Source organism: Symphodus melops (assembly GCF_947650265.1).
Source record: "Symphodus melops genome assembly, chromosome: 1".
Taxonomy (NCBI): Eukaryota; Metazoa; Chordata; class Actinopteri; order Labriformes; family Labridae; genus Symphodus; species Symphodus melops.
The window spans coordinates 43,308,389-43,324,693 of record NC_136691.1 but is presented as its reverse complement, the minus strand read 5'-3'; the positions used below and the strand labels follow the sequence as shown (position 1 = coordinate 43,324,693).

At 38.5% G+C, this 16,305-nt stretch overlaps 3 protein-coding genes across 6 annotated transcripts; 2 read left to right on the top strand and 1 right to left on the bottom strand.

The window, feature by feature from the left end:
* Window positions 1-201: 201 nt before the first annotated feature.
* gpsm1a (G protein signaling modulator 1a) lies at window positions 202-4,604 on the top strand. Its single transcript, XM_079367149.1, has 4 exons — window positions 202-390; window positions 1,406-1,808; window positions 2,498-2,695; window positions 3,309-4,604. The coding sequence occupies exons 2-4, from the start codon at window positions 1,464-1,466 to the stop codon at window positions 3,498-3,500; spliced, it is 735 nt and encodes a 244-aa protein (XP_079223275.1). The 5' UTR covers window positions 202-390; window positions 1,406-1,463; the 3' UTR covers window positions 3,501-4,604.
* Window positions 4,605-5,507: 903 nt separating this feature from the next.
* LOC306833913 (transcription termination factor 1-like) lies at window positions 5,508-11,206 on the top strand. 4 transcript variants are annotated; one of them, XM_079359544.1, is made up of 12 exons: window positions 5,508-5,628; window positions 5,740-5,777; window positions 6,279-6,986; window positions 7,356-7,480; window positions 7,737-7,922; window positions 8,013-8,091; window positions 8,502-8,626; window positions 8,831-9,026; window positions 9,588-9,680; window positions 10,053-10,118; window positions 10,485-10,570; window positions 10,809-11,206. In XM_079359544.1, exons 3-12 carry the CDS (start codon window positions 6,340-6,342, stop codon window positions 11,018-11,020), a joined length of 1,815 nt encoding a protein of 604 aa, XP_079215670.1. In that variant the 5' UTR covers window positions 5,508-5,628; window positions 5,740-5,777; window positions 6,279-6,339; the 3' UTR covers window positions 11,021-11,206. The 4 variants fall into 4 exon arrangements, with proteins under 4 accessions (XP_079215670.1, XP_079215667.1, XP_079215669.1 ...); XM_079359541.1 differs by having other exon boundaries at window positions 5,720-5,777; XM_079359543.1 differs by lacking the exon at window positions 5,740-5,777.
* A 291-nt stretch (window positions 11,207-11,497) lies between these two features.
* Window positions 11,498-14,315, bottom strand: endog (endonuclease G). The gene is made up of 6 exons (XM_079359918.1): window positions 14,075-14,315; window positions 13,088-13,281; window positions 12,818-12,959; window positions 12,434-12,543; window positions 12,264-12,345; window positions 11,498-12,184 (listed from the first exon to the last, which is right to left on the bottom strand). Exons 1-6 carry the CDS (start codon window positions 14,243-14,245, stop codon window positions 11,987-11,989), a joined length of 897 nt encoding a protein of 298 aa, XP_079216044.1. The 5' UTR covers window positions 14,246-14,315; the 3' UTR covers window positions 11,498-11,986.
* Window positions 14,316-16,305: the final 1,990 nt, after the last annotated feature.

Genomic DNA, 16,305 nt, shown 5'->3' with positions numbered 1-16,305 from the left:
CCACAGCCGCAAAGCAGCATTCTCTGGGTTCGAATGAATGGATCTCAACAATTCAGGAATGTTGGTGTGTGCGTGCATGTGTGTGTGTTTGTGTGTATATGTGTGTTTTTTTTGGAGGCAGCTTCTTTGGTTGTTATAGTAACCGTGATGTAAGCCCGGAGAGGGAGTTTGCCCTCTCTCTTTTTCATTGTGTCAGTGTGTGTGTGTGTGTGTGTGTGTGTGTGTGTGTGTGTGTGTGTGTTTGTGCATGCGTGTATGAAGCAGCGGATGAACAGATTTCAAACTGTGGGACGAAGGAACCAGATGAAGGAAAGACTGAAACAGACAAAAAAGGACCGAGGTGAAGACTGGGCAGAAAGAAGAAGTTGAAGAAAACTTTTTGATGATGAGGTGAAGTAACTCAGACAAGCTTTAATTTAAACTGTTAAGTTAATCACTATATCCAAACTGTTTGAAATCATAAAAATTATACATTTGAACTTTTGGATATTGTGTTTGTTTCATCCACTCTGCAGAGGAAAATGTGACACACTGAAAATTGGTGTAGCTAAATACTTTTTGATAATGAATTGTTGTACCATCTGGACTTTTTATGGCGTGATCTCTGCAACTGACTGTGTTTAGTTTTCTGCAACGACCAGTAGATGATGCTAAAGACCGGTATTTTACTGAATGGACCTTTACAAGACACAAACGCCTTGACACTGCTCATTAAGGCATTCATGTGTGTGTGTTAGTGAGTTTGTGGGTGTCTTTTGTGTTGGAAATGTGATTAGACACTCTGTGGTTTTGTGTTGTTTTTGACCTACTTTTGCAGAAGCTGAAACAAGCAGACCATAGCTGGTTTACTTTAAGCTGGACTATCTAAATCCGACTAGTTTACATTGTGTTTGCTCTGTTTTTAATTTGGTTTTCTAGTTGTTCTCACACTATAAGGACAGAAGAGTTTTTTGTTATCAGAGGCAGAAAAAAGAGAACAACATGCTGTTTTTGCACAAAGCATGCAGCCTCAGGAACACTGTAGAAATATTAACTGAAGAGAGCACAAACACATTTTTAAAACCCTTTTATTGGGGACTGATAGTTGCCAGATGAAATGGGTTAGACTACTATCTTGGTGCTTGTGTAAGAACAGACTGCTCACATATTGACTGGGGGGAGAGGTTGTTCTCCTCATAACCTTCATGGCAGTCTGTACCTTATGTTCATGAAAAAATGCTTCAAGCAGACTTTCTGCAGACTTTAAGAGGGTGTACACAGGCTGCAGACTTCCCAAGAACTAAATGATATCAATCATTTAAATTTCAGATGTGACTGTGAATATTTTGTAATTCAGCCTTAAACTCTGACTGCAGCTGCATCCCTATCTTACTTCCTGCTGTTTTCATCTCTTTTCAATGTTTAGCCATTCCCACTGATGAGAACAAGGATCATATCCTCGCCTACACTTCCACAGCTCCATCATGGCTGACAAAAAACTCTCAGGTGTGCCCTCTCCCTCCCTGTCTTCACCTTCTCATCAGAATGGGACTATTGGAGGGACAGAATCCAAAAGTTCTCCACAGCCCCAACATAATGGCAGCCTGGAGGCTAAACCAGGATATCACAGTCCCAGAAACACCAGGACTGAAGCCCGCCCTCAGTCTCCACTTAGCAGCAGAACCTCAACCTCACCCCTTCGGTCCCTTGTTAGTCTCATGACTTCTGTGCCCAGCCCTGGTCCTGAAGGCAGCTCAACCAGACCTCGGGGTCAGAGCCTTGGTTCTGCTCTTAGCTCCAAGACAAGAACCACAACTTCCAAGAGCAAGGTAACTATCACTTATTGCTGTCAAACCTGTTAAAGTCTGTCACAACACACAATTTAAAGTAAAAAGTCAGTGTGCTGAATAGTTGATTGCTCTGTTTTTTGTTATTTCCAAAAGAGTGGTCTTAAGGTACAATAACTTTCTAAATAGATGTTCAACTATCACTCTTTAGCACCAGTCTCTCAAACCAACAAGTTTAAGCCAAGTGCAGTCCTTTGCAGGGCACTCTATTCAGAGCTGCAGCCTACTCTTAATTCTGTTGCTGCTCGTTTTTCAGACGAAAAATACATTTTCTATTGTTGTCTGTCTATTGTATCTCCTTTGGTTGTGATGATACTCCACCGTTGTCTTCTACATACAGTGTCCCTGAATAGGTTGGGGCCTTCACTGACCCCCTTCATAGTGGCAGGACTAACGGTTCGAGAGGAGGGGGTTTACGAAAAGGGGATAAATGTTTTAGCCTCTAAAGGACACATTAACAAGCTGGATATCAACAAAGGCTACACCTGATTTTGCTAAATTCATGTAAATACTTTTACATATTTTAAGGTGGCTGATTTTTGTGCCAACAGAACAGAACACCGTTTGTACCTGGTTGTCATAGTTTCTATAAACTGCTTGGATAAAATATTTTCCCACACAATATTGTCATGTTTTATAACCTATGGTTGGTACATGTGTTGTCACTGTAGCGTAGGAGTAGCCAACAGGAGGAGCCTGAGGCCTTGTTGGACCTGATCCTAGAGTGCCAGGGTCAGAGACTAGATGACCAGAGAGCTAGCCTGAGCTTACTTCCTGATCCAGGAGCAGCTGGTCTATGTGGAGCCTGCAGCCCTGACCAGCCTACCCCCCCCAGTCTGGACTTCTACTACATGCTCATCCATTACCAGGTAACAGCATGTCATATGAATGTATCTATCCATGCAGCCATTTCAAACAATAGTTCATCTCTTTTATAATAAGAAGGGACTGCAGTACAGACTCTCAGTACACTACCTCAGTGGTTCAGAGATTTCAGTTGTCTATATGGGTGTGGTTTGAAGTAGAGATTTGTCAGGGCACAGGCTTCAAAAGATTAAGACAGGGTTGCTTGAATCCTTGCACAAAAAACGTTTTGTTATCAATAGTCTGTTAGTAAAAAAATGTATTGCGGGTTTTTCCTCTGACTTTTACATTTCAATGACATTATGGCTCACATTTATACGGAGCATGTTGTGTTAAATGACAGAGGGACTTGCTTTAGCTCTTTGTAGGAGGTGTTAGGCCTGTCTCAGCTCTCTCTCTCTCTCGTTGCCTATCCTTAGATTGATAGAAAGTTATGTGGAGATAGCATTTCCAATCAATGGGCTTTTCAGAAAACCAAAGGGTAAAATTATTAAGACTGCATCCATTATTTATACAGTCTATGGCAGAGATATGATTCCAAACAGTCTGGACACATCCATCAAGTAGAGTTCACTGGCCTGTCTGACTTACATCCCTTCTGCATATTTCATCATCTAGTCTGACAGGATGGAGGACCAGAGGTGCTCCCTTCCTGATCTGGATGATGTGGTTGGTACACTTCCTGAAGGTCAGGATGATTTCTTCAGTTTAATACAGAGAGTTCAGTCCAGGAGAATGGATGAGCAAAGGGCCTCACTCCTGGTCACACACACTGAGGACGACGCACACATCTACCGACGTCCTCAGTGATGAAGAATAGAGTCTGAAGGCCACAGGGACAATGTTTGACTGGATATCAGGTTCTGCATCATTGCCAAGTTTTAGACATTTGAAACATGTTTGGATCTGGTTTTTGGATGAACATTTTGAATGTTTTAAGCTGTTATGTTCCCATCCACCTGAGACCATCTCTGTCGATGTGGAAACCTTGATCACACTTCTGACAACAAACAGCAAAATGACTGGCTGAATGGATTCCCATTGTATGTGTATGATTTGTTGCTTGTTTTTTGCTCCTAGTTTGTATGTAATTCTTTGGACTTGCAGTTGTCTATTATGGATGTATACAATGGATTAAGAGTATTTTACACATCATCCTCACTTATGTTTTATAAATCAGGAAAGATAATTCATCTTCTTTGTCTCAAGGACTCACACAGTGTGCCTCAAAAAAGAACCACGTCTACAAAGGGATTTGTTTTGATCATAGAGCGAACATTGTTCATGACTTCAGACAGACTAATGGCAGCACAGAGCAACTTTTGACAAAAGGACTTTATATGAAAGACTTGTCAAGTTTTAATAACTTTTGTTAGGAACATTTACTGATGAAAAACTTCATTATAAAATGGTTGCCAATCTTGTCAAATTTAACATTGTTTAATTAGAAAGATTTTGTAAGTTATTACTAATAAAATATGACCTCAGGCCTTTGTCTACATCTCTGTTATAGCAAATAACACTGTATTTCTATACATACTAACAAATCATTCTAACTAACATGACACTCTAGTTCCCTATTTTATAGTAGGCTGTCTAACTTTATATAAATTCATAACCTCTCTTTATTTTTACAACACCCATATGACTGGTATTTTACCATTTGATTTCATCTGTTTAGCATTATTTTTCTGGTTACTCAACTGAAGGGGTAAATTGTTATCCTGACTGTTTATTAACTTCTTATTGAATTGACTAGCTAACAATTGGTCTGGACTCTGTGGTGTTCATGAATGAGACTTTGTGTGTTTAACATCGAAATAGAAATGTTTACATGTGATAAAGTTACATCCTTGAATACCTTACTGATGTTTTAAATTGATTTCTCATCACACTAAGAGTGTTTTTGTTTTTGTTTTATTTTAATTTACTGAAGAACAAAAACGGTTAATAGAATTAAAAGCCTTTAGAACATTGAAAAGCAGTGTGTTTAATACAAACAGATCTTTGGATAATATTGTAATTGGTATGGCTACACATAAAATTTCGAAGTTAAGAGATTTGTTGAAATACTGCTTAACCTTTAGTTAGGTTACTCAAGAATAATCACCTGAAAGTACATCAAGAAACTGAAGTAGATGGTGGATGGTCCCTCTTCTAAAAAATAAGTCAGGATATTTGTACAAATGGACAGTGTGTCTCTACCATCTCCTTTTGAACAGGATAAAGCTTTATATATTCCCTATGACAGAGGTGCGTTTGGATTGTCCCTGGTATCTCTTTTCACGCTCCTGTTTTCCTTAACTCTGGAAGCAGTTAAGTGGAGGCCAGACTATAGTTCTCTAAATTCTTTAAATTCTCTAAAAGTTAAGGAAAGGTGGGACGATGCTTCCTTTGTATCATGTTTGGTGGAGATGCTTTGCTGTTATTTGATGTTGATTTAATACGAGAAATTGTAATAGGCCTATAAAACCTTGTCAATAAAAAAAAAGGAAAAGGGACGCAGATCATGGAAGTTAGCATTGTAATAATTTTGCCTTAAACAAGGGTAACACAAAAAATAGAAATGTTTGCTTTTCATCTTTTCAATACAGTCACAAATCACACAGCTGTGGCAACAAATCTCTTTAGACCCAGAGGTGAACTCTAAACATGATGCTGATGTTATAAAAGAATTAAAGTGAAGTATCCTGGTATCTTATAGAGCATACTTTATATTTTCATTCACACCTCGTGGTTATTATGATTATTTCACCGGTAAAAAAGCACAGTCCTTTATGAACGCCTTTCCCTTAAGGTTGAAGTGAAGTGGATAGTGAAAGGAGATAGGAGGGAACGCACCCCATCTGTTTCAATCTGAGGCGTCCGGGCATGCGCATTTGCCATCCCGGAAGTAAACATGCAGCATTTCCGTAGCACGCGTGCTGCAGTGGAGAAGGTGAGTGGATTTATATGCTAAACTTGCGTGTGTTTAGATTTTCTTTTAAATCTCTGTACTTTTCTTTACTGTTTCGATTATAACCTTACAGCCTGCGTGTTCCTCTCTCAGTTATCTCTGGTTCTGGTCTCCTGTTGAACCCTTCACTGGTAAATATCTGATATACTGGTTCTGTGAAAGTGCACAAATACACGTAACTTGTGTTGATTTCTTTGTGGGTCGGTTTCTTATCGGATTTGCATTAATGAATCATAACGGTGGTAGAGGTATTCACATCTAAGGAAAAAAAATCAGAAAAATAAAAACGAAAGACTTCGATTCGAAAGATCATGTTTACAGTATTTTTAGGCATTTTACATTTTAGTTTTACCTTTATTTGATCATCTGATGTGCTACTCTTTCTCTTAAACTGTAATTTTGCAATTTGGAAGTAAAATTTCCATGCAGATTAATAAATATCTATCTTATCATAGCTTTATTTAGCGAAACTTTACATTACTTAATGTAATGTAACACTAATAATGCATCATAAAATACATTGACTGTGACTTAAAACTTGTGTTGTTACACCTGATTCTGTCTTATCCTGAATCATTACTGGTTCAGTTAATGATCTGACTGTTCAGTCATGAGTTTGTTTTCTCCTACAGCTCAAATAAGAAAATAATCAGCATCAGTTCTGCATCTTCTTCATCATCTCCTCCTGCCATCATGAAACCTCCTACAAACTCTCCCTTTCCCTCTCGGAAGAGAAAAAGATCAGACAGTCAGCAGGACGGTCCTACATCTGTTGACATCAACACACCTGAGAAACAGGAAAAGAAGAAGAAGAAACACCAGCGAGAGGAAGAAGAGTTCAATTGCTCTTCTCCTGTTACAGTGGAAGACACGATCACTAAGAAGAAGGAGAAAAAAAAGAAAAGAAAAGAGGCGCAAGGGGAGAAAGCTATAGAAACACCTGGGGTGAAGAAAAAGAAACAAAAAAAGATGCTGAGTGAGGCGAGCGTTGTCACCATAACAACAGAGCACAACAACGGAGAAACATCAAAAAACAAAAAGAAGAAGAAAAAGAAGAAGAAACAAGAGGTTATCGTCGCAGAGGTAAAAACAGAAAGCACAGAGGCAGGAGCCCTGGTTTCTATTCAAACTAAGAAGGAAGGGGGGGGAAAGAAGAAGAGTGTTCGACCAGTGATTCCAAAAGAAGGAAAAAATGTGGAAAAGAAAAAGAAGAAAAAAGTGCAGAAGGTCGGAGGAGGAGAGCGGCCAAAAAAGCAAAAGACAAGGATGAAAGAGAGAGGAACAGGAGTAATGAAGAAAAAGCAGAAACTGAAAAGATTAGCAGGAAAACATGAAGATCAGTAAGTTTTTTTTTAAATATGATTATGTTGGATAGAATTCCTGATTGAATTACATTTTAATATAGCAATACATAAATGAGTGACAAGATATTTTACTAAAGGCTTGGCCTGTATGATCACTATTTGTTACAGTTATAATCTGATGTTATAATTTTTTAGAAAATAAATGTACTTTTTAAAATGTTTTTGGCTTAAGGGGCATTGCACCTAATGTTGTTATGGGTGTAATGTTGTAGAAGTGAAAACATTCAAGTCCAAAGGAATTCAGACGAAAGTCAGAATTTCACGAAAAAGTTCCAACAGACAGTCAGAGCACAGTGTTTCCTTTGTCAGAACCCATTATTAACAGTGTATTTCTTGGTTTGTCAGATTTGAGTTTGAGTTGTTGGAGGAGCTGCAGGAGTTCATTCCTGATGTAAGAAGTAAATCATTGGAGCAGATCAAGAAACTGGTGAGATATGATCTACAGCGCTTCAGGAACTTCAAACAACAAGGTACCAATGCAGCAAACAATGAACCACCAAAACATACACTGAACCATAAAGAACAGCAAGCTATTAATACAACGAAAAAAACAAAGTCTTAATACTGCGAACATGAAAGTATCACACCTTTTAATGACTTTAAAGCTCTGAAAGAAATGTCAATGAATACTTGAATGAACAAGGTATTTAGTTAGGCCCGTAATCAACAAGATACTTAAAACACAAACGCAACTTCTACAGAAAATGCACTTTTCTCCTTCACCAGGGGTGTCTCTGCATCGAGGGCGGTGCACTGCTCACGAGAATGAGCTGATCAGAAAGAACGTTGCAGACTTCATGGCTCTGATCGGCATCAGCTCACCTGTTAAGCTTCTGTTTCCTATGAGGTTCAAAGAGGAAGAGGCAGAAATCAAGAAGCTGAGAAAAGTACACTGCTTTCTGGAAAGGATTGGTGTGTAAGCACACATTATCTTGCTCATCATGAGGGGTAACTTAGGATGTCGTAGTTCATGTCTGTCTCTCAATGTTTCTGTCTCTTCAGCGGAGGGGATCCCTCGGACATGCCATCAGGTTTACACCAGAGCCAAGAAGATTTTTGACGACTCAAACCACTTGGGAAGGTCAGAGGCAAAAGTCAGCTTTATCCCGGTTCTTTTCTCAGACAAGTATCATCACCGACGAGCTGGGACATTTCTGTATTATAAATGCTTTTTTGAGGCGGGGGGACAAGCCGTAGAACAAGCTGCACTGTAACTGTTTAGTTGCTGAACACCATGTGTATAACATAGTTCAAAAAACCCTGATACCACTCAAACAATACAATATGATGCTTGTAACTTTGATATGTCACTTACTATAAATGGATGTATAGTTGATTTACTATAAGAAACCTGTTGTTATAAACCTTTAAAATGCGTCTGTATTTTTATGATTTAGCTTCATAATCTCCTGTGTGTGGAGGTACTGGCTGCAGAACCTTCTCTGTCATTGCATCCAGTTTGTAAAGCACTGTATCTATGTTCTCTTTCAGGTTCTCAGAGGAGGAGATGAAGTCTCTAGTCAAGTTTCAGAACCTCTATGGGAACAACTGGAAAGAGATCGCCCGTAAAATGGACCGCAGTGTCTACGCATTAGAAAAACGCTTTTCCACAATTGGTAAACCCCAACACACGACATTTTGTCATCCAATTGTTGTTCTCTGTTTTTTTTAGGTCCTGCTAAAAAGAATACCTACAGTATGTTAGGATCTGAATGTAACAAGAAATCCACAAATCTACCTTAAGATGCATTTGCTATGTTGCTTAGAAGTCATGGATCAGTGAACAATGTGTAAGCTTACACCTGTGTGTGTCTTTCCAGCTGTAAGTCACGGTGTGTGGAGTCCAGACGAGGAGTCAAGGTTGAAGGAGGCTCTAAAGGCCCACCTGGAGGTTCTGGTTCAGCAGAGTCCTGCAGGTTCAGGTTTGAGCAGAGAGCAGCTGTGTAACAACCTGCCCTGGACCGAGATCAGTCACAAGGTCGGGACCAGACACTGGATCCAGTGTCGTCTCAAGTGGTCAGTAACTGTCACCAGGATACCTTAATGAAGATAGATGTGGTTGTTCTGTTTTAGTTGCTTTGGGGCCTAATGTTAAAATAAACAGTGACTTAATGGTGGGTAGGTGGGTGGGTAGGTAGGGTTACGGTTATGTTACACAACACAACTCTGTTGAGAAATCCAGTTGCAGCGCAAAAAATATAAAGTATGTACACATACACCAAGCACATTTCGCCCATACCCACATACACGAGAGTTACTGCAGAGTCCAGGGTAAGTTCTATTTGTGTCTGTGTTTGCAGCATGTCCACAGCTCTGGAGAAATGACTACTTTTTTCTTTTTTTCAATATTTAACAGAACATACAACAGTAAATAAGTAGGCACATGAGTTCAACCAGAGTCCCTTTCTGTAGTAAGATTCAATTTGTTAAATCAAGCATCTATCAGGTACCCCAAGTGGTGCTAGATGTTCTCAAATGCATAGGTGAAATATTCAGGCGTTCAACTGTGCAACTGTATGGATGATCTTGTTGACAAAGTCTCCAGATGTTCATGTCTGTGGTGTCTGTGTCTTTCAGGTTCTCCCTCGTAAAGTTAAAACTGTCTCCGGGTGTCGGCACCTTCAACAGAGGATCAGAAGGACTTCAGGCTAAAATTCTACTTATCAACACGTAAGATCTCCTCCTCCTGAACCAAGACAAAAACGTATCATTTACAAACAGGAACGTTTTTGTTCCCAGAGGGCATTTATTATGTGAGGCTAATAAATGAGAAGCTGTGCTGCTTACCGAATATTAAACACGGTAAGAGCTGTATTGGAGCTTTAAATGAATATGAATACTTTCGATTACTTTTGATAAACAAAATGTCTTCTCTAGTGTAGAAATTAGTTTAAGGGCTGTTATAGCCACCTTACTAGCCATGTGACTCAGTCCCCATCAAACACCACTAAGATAAAGGGGATCAAATGAAACTGTTAATACAACTGAACTATAACAGATCTGTTACTACTGCTAATAAAGGGTCTAATGTGTGTGTTTCAGGCTGTACAACATGCGTATTGATGATGTGGCAGACATCAACTGGGATGAGGTCGCTGATACTGTCGGGTGAGGTTATAGGATAAACTGTCAGATCCAAAATGTTAAATAAGGGGATCTAGACAACTGATCAGTCGTCTGTATATCCTTTTCAGAGTTCAGGTTAGAAAAATTACCTTAATGTTATGAATTTTGGTATAACGTTGCACTCGAAGTGTTGTGGTAAGACTTGTTTTTGTGCCCTGCTCAGAGAAGATTAACTAAACAGCGTAGATGAGAGCTAACTGTAAGACAATCCAAATAGCAGTATGATTACATACCTGTATATTAGGGGAATAACATAAATATGTCAACTCATGTTAGTTGTAGGGTTGCTTTATGTTCGTTCACAATGTTTTGTGTTTGGATTAAAAGTAGCACCGTGTTGTGTTTCAGCAAAGTGACGCCTGTGTGTGTTCAGAAGACTTTCCACCGATTGAAAGTTTCCAGAGTTCCTAACTGGACAAGATTATCGTACGGAGGTCAGTGATGGAATATTTTACTGTTATGCTTTATCTTGCCGTCATACAGCAGTAGTTCACCTTACAATGAGACGTGGTACTCTGTTTTAACTTCATTCTTAAAGCACTGTGAATCTAGGTTATTTTAATACTTGTGTTGTTAAACTTTATGGAACTGCGATAGTATTGTAATACTTCATCTTTCTATTGTAAACATTCCCCTCATTTGGACTGACGTTCATCTCTCTGTTTTTTTAAGAGATCATCGATTTCCTGCATGCGAAGGCCTGTCCTCTACTGAAGGAAAAACTGAAGAAGTTCAATGCAGAGGAGGCCCAGAACACGCAGCAGAACTCACAGCAGCAGGAGAACACGTATCAGCTGTCGGACATCTTCAGCTCACAGGATGAGGAAGCGTTTGTTGAGGTGGACAACAGTCAGCAAGGCTCGAGGCGTTCACGACGCATATAGGCGCATAGACATGAACCCAAGTAGGAAAAAGCAACAGCAGTCTGATTGGTTGTCTCCCATCAGTGGACAGACTTGTAGAATTTTGGATGGACTACAACATATTCAGACTAAGTGGTTGATGGGTAGATGGTCAGTATTTGTGCGATCAGAAATTTCAGCTTTCTAATAAAATAATGTTTTATGTTACTTGTCTCAGCTTCTTTCATCCCATTTCTGGTCGGATTTAAAAACAGATTTTCAAGTTCATTTAGGATCGTCAGTCTGTTCAGCTATAACTAATACAATGCATTAAGAAGAAGAAAAAAAAGGATCACATTTGGGGGCGCAGTGATTAGTGCGCGTGTCCCAGTGGCTCCTTTCCTACGTCAATCCCCACTTTCTCTCCCTAATTTCCGTCTTGGTCCACTGTCCTATTGCTCTAATAAAGGCACAAAAAAAGTTCAAATCTTTAAAAAAGTATCACATTTAATAATAAAGTAATTTGTAAAATCAGATGTTCTCTTCCTCTTTATTCAGGAAGGGATTGAGAATTCCTGATGCATCTTAACAAACATGAAGATTCAGACGTACAGTACATGGACAGCACATGATTTGTTTCAAACCAGCAACAACATGAAGGAAATGTGAAGCTTCACATGTAATTATGACAAATCATTATAAATGTAATTAATATAGCATAATGAAAACCTTTAACCTAAAACAATCATTTCAATATTACATTTCTTTCATTATTCAGAATTATGTTTTGTTCCTTCACCTGCTGTCATGCTGGCTTCTCAGACTAACACAAAAGAGGATTGTGGGAAGTGTAGTCCATTACACAGATCTACACCTCAAAACATATACCAGTATTTGTTTTAGTCACAATGGCAATACTGCCCTCTTTGGATTTAAAGCATGTTGCTGGAGAAGTGAAGGTTAAAAAACAGAGTTCACAAGGCAAAGATGCATTGTGGTTAATGCAGTTCATCTGCTGGCAATGGCTTGCAAATTGCTGGTTCTCTTCATGATGTTTGGGACAAACAAAAGTCCAGATGCCCTCTCAATGGTTTCTATGGGTACAAGAAAACGCTCCAAAGGAATCTTCTCATCTACTGGTTCATTTGGTAAAACATAAGACCGAAGCTCCACGCCCCTACCATCTGACTGCTCCAGGATCAACACCTGTGGAGTAACATTTGAGATGAATTCATCAGTCGTCACACCAACATACTCGACTTCAGCAGCAGTTAAGTGGACTCACTTTGAAGAAGTGTGTCGGCACAGCAACGTGGTTTTGTCCCAAAACTTGATATCGAACATAGAGTTTCCCATCAGCCTCCTGCCTGGAACACACACACACACACAATACTGATGTCTAATATTACTGTAGCTCCTCCCACACAACAACACAAGTAGAAATGAAGGTTTTACCTGGGCAGGTAAAGAGGTCCAGTGCAGACGTAGACATTAAGGTAACGTTTTGTTAGAGAGCGACACATTTTCTCCAAATTGTTCCAGGTCTTTTGGTTCAGGTGAGGGTTCTCAGAACAAACAACACAAATCACACGTGAATAAAGTTTATCGGGGCAATTCTCATTGTAGCTCCAATATTACAGAAAGATAGATAGATAGATACTTTATTGATCACGAGGGAAATTCAAGAAACTGCATCTATGTAACCTGAAACTTCAGTTCTGCACTCTGAAACAGGTACCAGGTGTCCCGACCATAAGAGAGTTCTTAACACACATTAAATAACTTAAAGCCTATGTTACCTGTAGTCAGGTGTGATGCACATTGACAAACTGTTTCTACCTGTGGTGCCACATTGCTCAGGTAGAAGGTGTCATCCATGGCTTTCTGATTCCACTTGTGATTTGCTGCTGCAGCCAGGTGACCTCTGTCGAAGCCACTTCCCCTGTAGTCAGCATTAGTTCCTCTGTGAAATATGTGCACACTGTGGAAGGGGACAAGAATTAAGAAATCTTAAAATAAAGATTTGAAAAGAAAATTGCTCCACACTTAGAAACTTACTTAATGTTATTAAATTTAATTTCAGGTTTAGTCAACTCTCAAAAGATTCACCTGTCGTCCTCTTTGAATTCGCAGTACTTCCTGTCTGACGAGCCGCTGAGAGTGGCAGAGTTTAGCCTTTCTATTACCCAAGATGCAGTGCGTGTTCGGGGGTCGTATGAGGTGACATAGGACTCTCTGGTCTTAATGTTAGCCAAAGAGGGGAAGCCATACTTCATCACAACTCCTGACCCACCTGGACTTACCTGAACAACAATAAAACAACAGCAGGTAGTATATAAAACAGGAAGTCTCTTTCAAAATAAGACAATGGTTGGCTCCTGAAAACTGCATTCAACAAAACAATCAAAATTAAACTCCACAGTCAACACTGTTCACTGTTTTTCTATCAATTATTAGAGGGGAAAACAGAACATTGAAATAACTTGATTCTAAAACTGTGAAACACACCTTTTCAAATATTTATAATAGTATATTATAAGAGCCATGTTATTTGTTTTTTATTGTTTGAGGTGTCACTGTTAAGCGCACAGCTCAGATCTCTGGTCATGTGTGTGATCCCTGAAGGGAAACATATTTTTGACCCTCTAAACGTGAAGTTTACCGTCATTGTAAGGTTTTGGAGTTTTGTTTATTTGCATTTGTATCAACCTGTATTCAATTTGTTGAGCTTTGGATTAATTTATAACAGTTTTAACTTCAGTCCAGTCTAGCAGCTAATCATCTGTAAAAGGCTGATAATAAACTGTGTCAAAGTCGTGTCAGACAGAACACTTCTGAATCAGGCTTTCTGTGGTTCTGTTAGAAACTGACCTCTTTAAACATAAATATAAAAAAATGATGTGATGGTGTCAAACACATCTAAAAGATCTCCTGTGGTTACAGATAAAAATCAGATCATGTCGAAAGTAATTTGACCACACGCACGCACGCACGCACGCACGCACGCACGCACGCACACACGCACACACGCACACACACACACACACACACACACACACACACACACACACACACACACACACACACTTCTCTTACCGACAGCTCGGACGCATGCACATTCGGTACTGGGAGCAGTGGTATTCTACTGAGTACACCAGTATCCTCAGGCTCTTCCTCCCGGCCTCTGACACTAAGCAGGTGGGTCACTGAAGCCCCGAGTCCGGCTCCGACCACCAAGGTCGCACCGGTCCGCAACCATCGCTTCATGCTGCCGGTCAATCAGCTGCTAATGACGCATTCTGATGACGTAGAGGAACGCGACAAATGTGGCTGTTTCGTTCATATATATCTATGGTTACCATTTTTAACTGTTAGATATTTTCAACGTGTTATAAACTTCACAAGTATCTACAATATTAGAACAAGTACGCTACTCCACTTTAAAAACAATATGCTATATCAATATTAAATAAGAGGAAAATATAAATTGAAAGTGATTGTTTTGGTCAATTTTAATAGTGAATAAATACATTTTTAAATCTGTTATTTACAGATACTAACAACAAAACCTACCGATTTCACATGTAACGGGCGAACTATTTTCAATATACATTCAATTGACAGTATTAACCTAAACACAGGGATAAAAAGGATTACCTCTATATCATAATACAAGTACAAATAATAATAATGATAACATAGTAGCAGCAATATTATAGAACTCGATTTTTTTTTTTAAATTGTGATTTAATGTATTGTATTTTAATGCATTTTAGGTTGCTAACTTACAGCTGGTAGGGGACTGCAGCTGGAAATTAACCACAAAGGCTAAAGCCCTTCCTTTTGTTGTAAAAGGGACTGTCCATGAAATAATAAGATAGTAAATTAAACCAAAATATTGAACAAAACAAACAGATAAAGACGTATGAAGTTAAGTCAATAATTTAATTATGTACTCATGAAAGACAGGAGACATGAACTTGTGATCAAGTGTTTATTCTCATTCTTTGTAAAATAAATAAAAAAGAAAGACAAAAATATAAAATAAAAACCATTTAAGAACAGAACAAACAAGACTTAGGGATTACATTGGAGTGCTAAAAAGAGAAATACAAAGTAAAAGAAACAACAAAGACAAACAACTTTATTTAATTATAGGGTAAGAACTATGTTTGATTTAAAATATTATAACAAGTTAAAGGTTTATGTTAATAACAAAATTAAAAAAAAACAAAAAAAAACCAACTACATACATATCTAAGGCATTATTTAGATGAGCTGAATGATTACATTATAATTGGGATTTGAGCAATCTTCATAGACAATTATGTTACTGAATGATAATATACAGCTGACAAAGTAAGAGTTAATGACTTGAAATAATACTCAACCCTGAAAAATCATGAAATATCACTTGTGTCCAGCTTTGCTGTGAACAATAACTGTAACTTGTATGGTTATTTATTTGAACCAGTAGTAGTGCTTAATGTGTGTGTACATGACTTTCATATTTTTACTCAGTTTGCAATGAGGATGAAACTTGAAAGGAGAAATGAACAATGTTACCACTAAAGCTGAGTAAATACATATTAAGAGAAAGACTATTATGTTACAAAGTGTTGTTTATCTTCAATAAGTTCACAGTGCGGTATGTGTGAGTAACTGTTTATTTTTCTTGCAGTAGTTGTAGTGATAAAAGTAGTAGTGGTAGTATTGAAAGTTTACATTTCAGTATTATTATATGTTTGTGTTTGTTTAATGTCTTGGATAAGTGTCATTTTACCTTTCCATTTTAACATTAAAAAAGAAAATTGCACAGCACAGACTGTCACTATGGTAACTGTATCAAGTCATCAGTGTGATAATCGTCCAATCACAAACTGAAACTGAAGTGAGTTCCTTACGTTCAAATCGAGATTATGATTGACAGTCAGGTCAGCAGTCAGATGAGGGTCTTGTTCTTATCAAAGCTCACCATAATTGTCACGCTGTCATGCTATTAAGTTCTTGGCTTTAATTCCCATGTTAACTGTTTTTGCATCAAAACACCAAGACAAATTCCTTCAATGTGTAAATGTACTTGGCAATAAAAATCAATTCTGATTCTGAAGGAACTTGTGGATGGTAAGACACATGAAAGCAAGGGCATGTTTTGAAATGTTACAGACTGTTACAGATCTCATATTTAAAAGTATGAAGCTGAAGGAAAGAGCTGTGACCTCATTTTCATTTACATACAATTACCAGTGAATGTTTTTAGTAAACGGCCCATTCTTAACCTCCACAGTCCCAGACTCGCAGGTGTGTTCACAGTAATCTAATGCTTA

Excerpts from the sequence above, each read along its gene's own strand:
- LOC306833913 (XM_079359543.1), top strand. The coding sequence starts at position 6,340 with ATGAAACCTCCTACAAACTCTCCCTTTCCCTCTCGGAAGAGAAAAAGA. Across the intron at positions 8,092-8,501 it reads GACTCAAACCACTTGGGAAG|GTTCTCAGAGGAGGAGATGA; the intron begins GTCAGAGGCAAA and ends GTTCTCTTTCAG. Across the intron at positions 10,119-10,484 it reads GAGGTCGCTGATACTGTCGG|CAAAGTGACGCCTGTGTGTG; the intron begins GTGAGGTTATAG and ends GTTGTGTTTCAG.
- endog (XM_079359918.1), bottom strand. The coding sequence starts at position 14,245 with ATGAAGCGATGGTTGCGGACCGGTGCGACCTTGGTGGTCGGAGCCGGA. Across the intron at positions 13,282-14,074 it reads TGCATGCGTCCGAGCTGTCG|GTAAGTCCAGGTGGGTCAGG; the intron begins GTAAGAGAAGTG and ends ATTGTTGTTCAG. Across the intron at positions 12,960-13,087 it reads GAATTCAAAGAGGACGACAG|TGTGCACATATTTCACAGAG; the intron begins GTGAATCTTTTG and ends CCCCTTCCACAG.
- gpsm1a (XM_079367149.1), top strand. The coding sequence starts at position 1,464 with ATGGCTGACAAAAAACTCTCAGGTGTGCCCTCTCCCTCCCTGTCTTCA. Across the intron at positions 1,809-2,497 it reads CCACAACTTCCAAGAGCAAG|CGTAGGAGTAGCCAACAGGA; the intron begins GTAACTATCACT and ends TTGTCACTGTAG. Across the intron at positions 2,696-3,308 it reads ACATGCTCATCCATTACCAG|TCTGACAGGATGGAGGACCA; the intron begins GTAACAGCATGT and ends TTCATCATCTAG.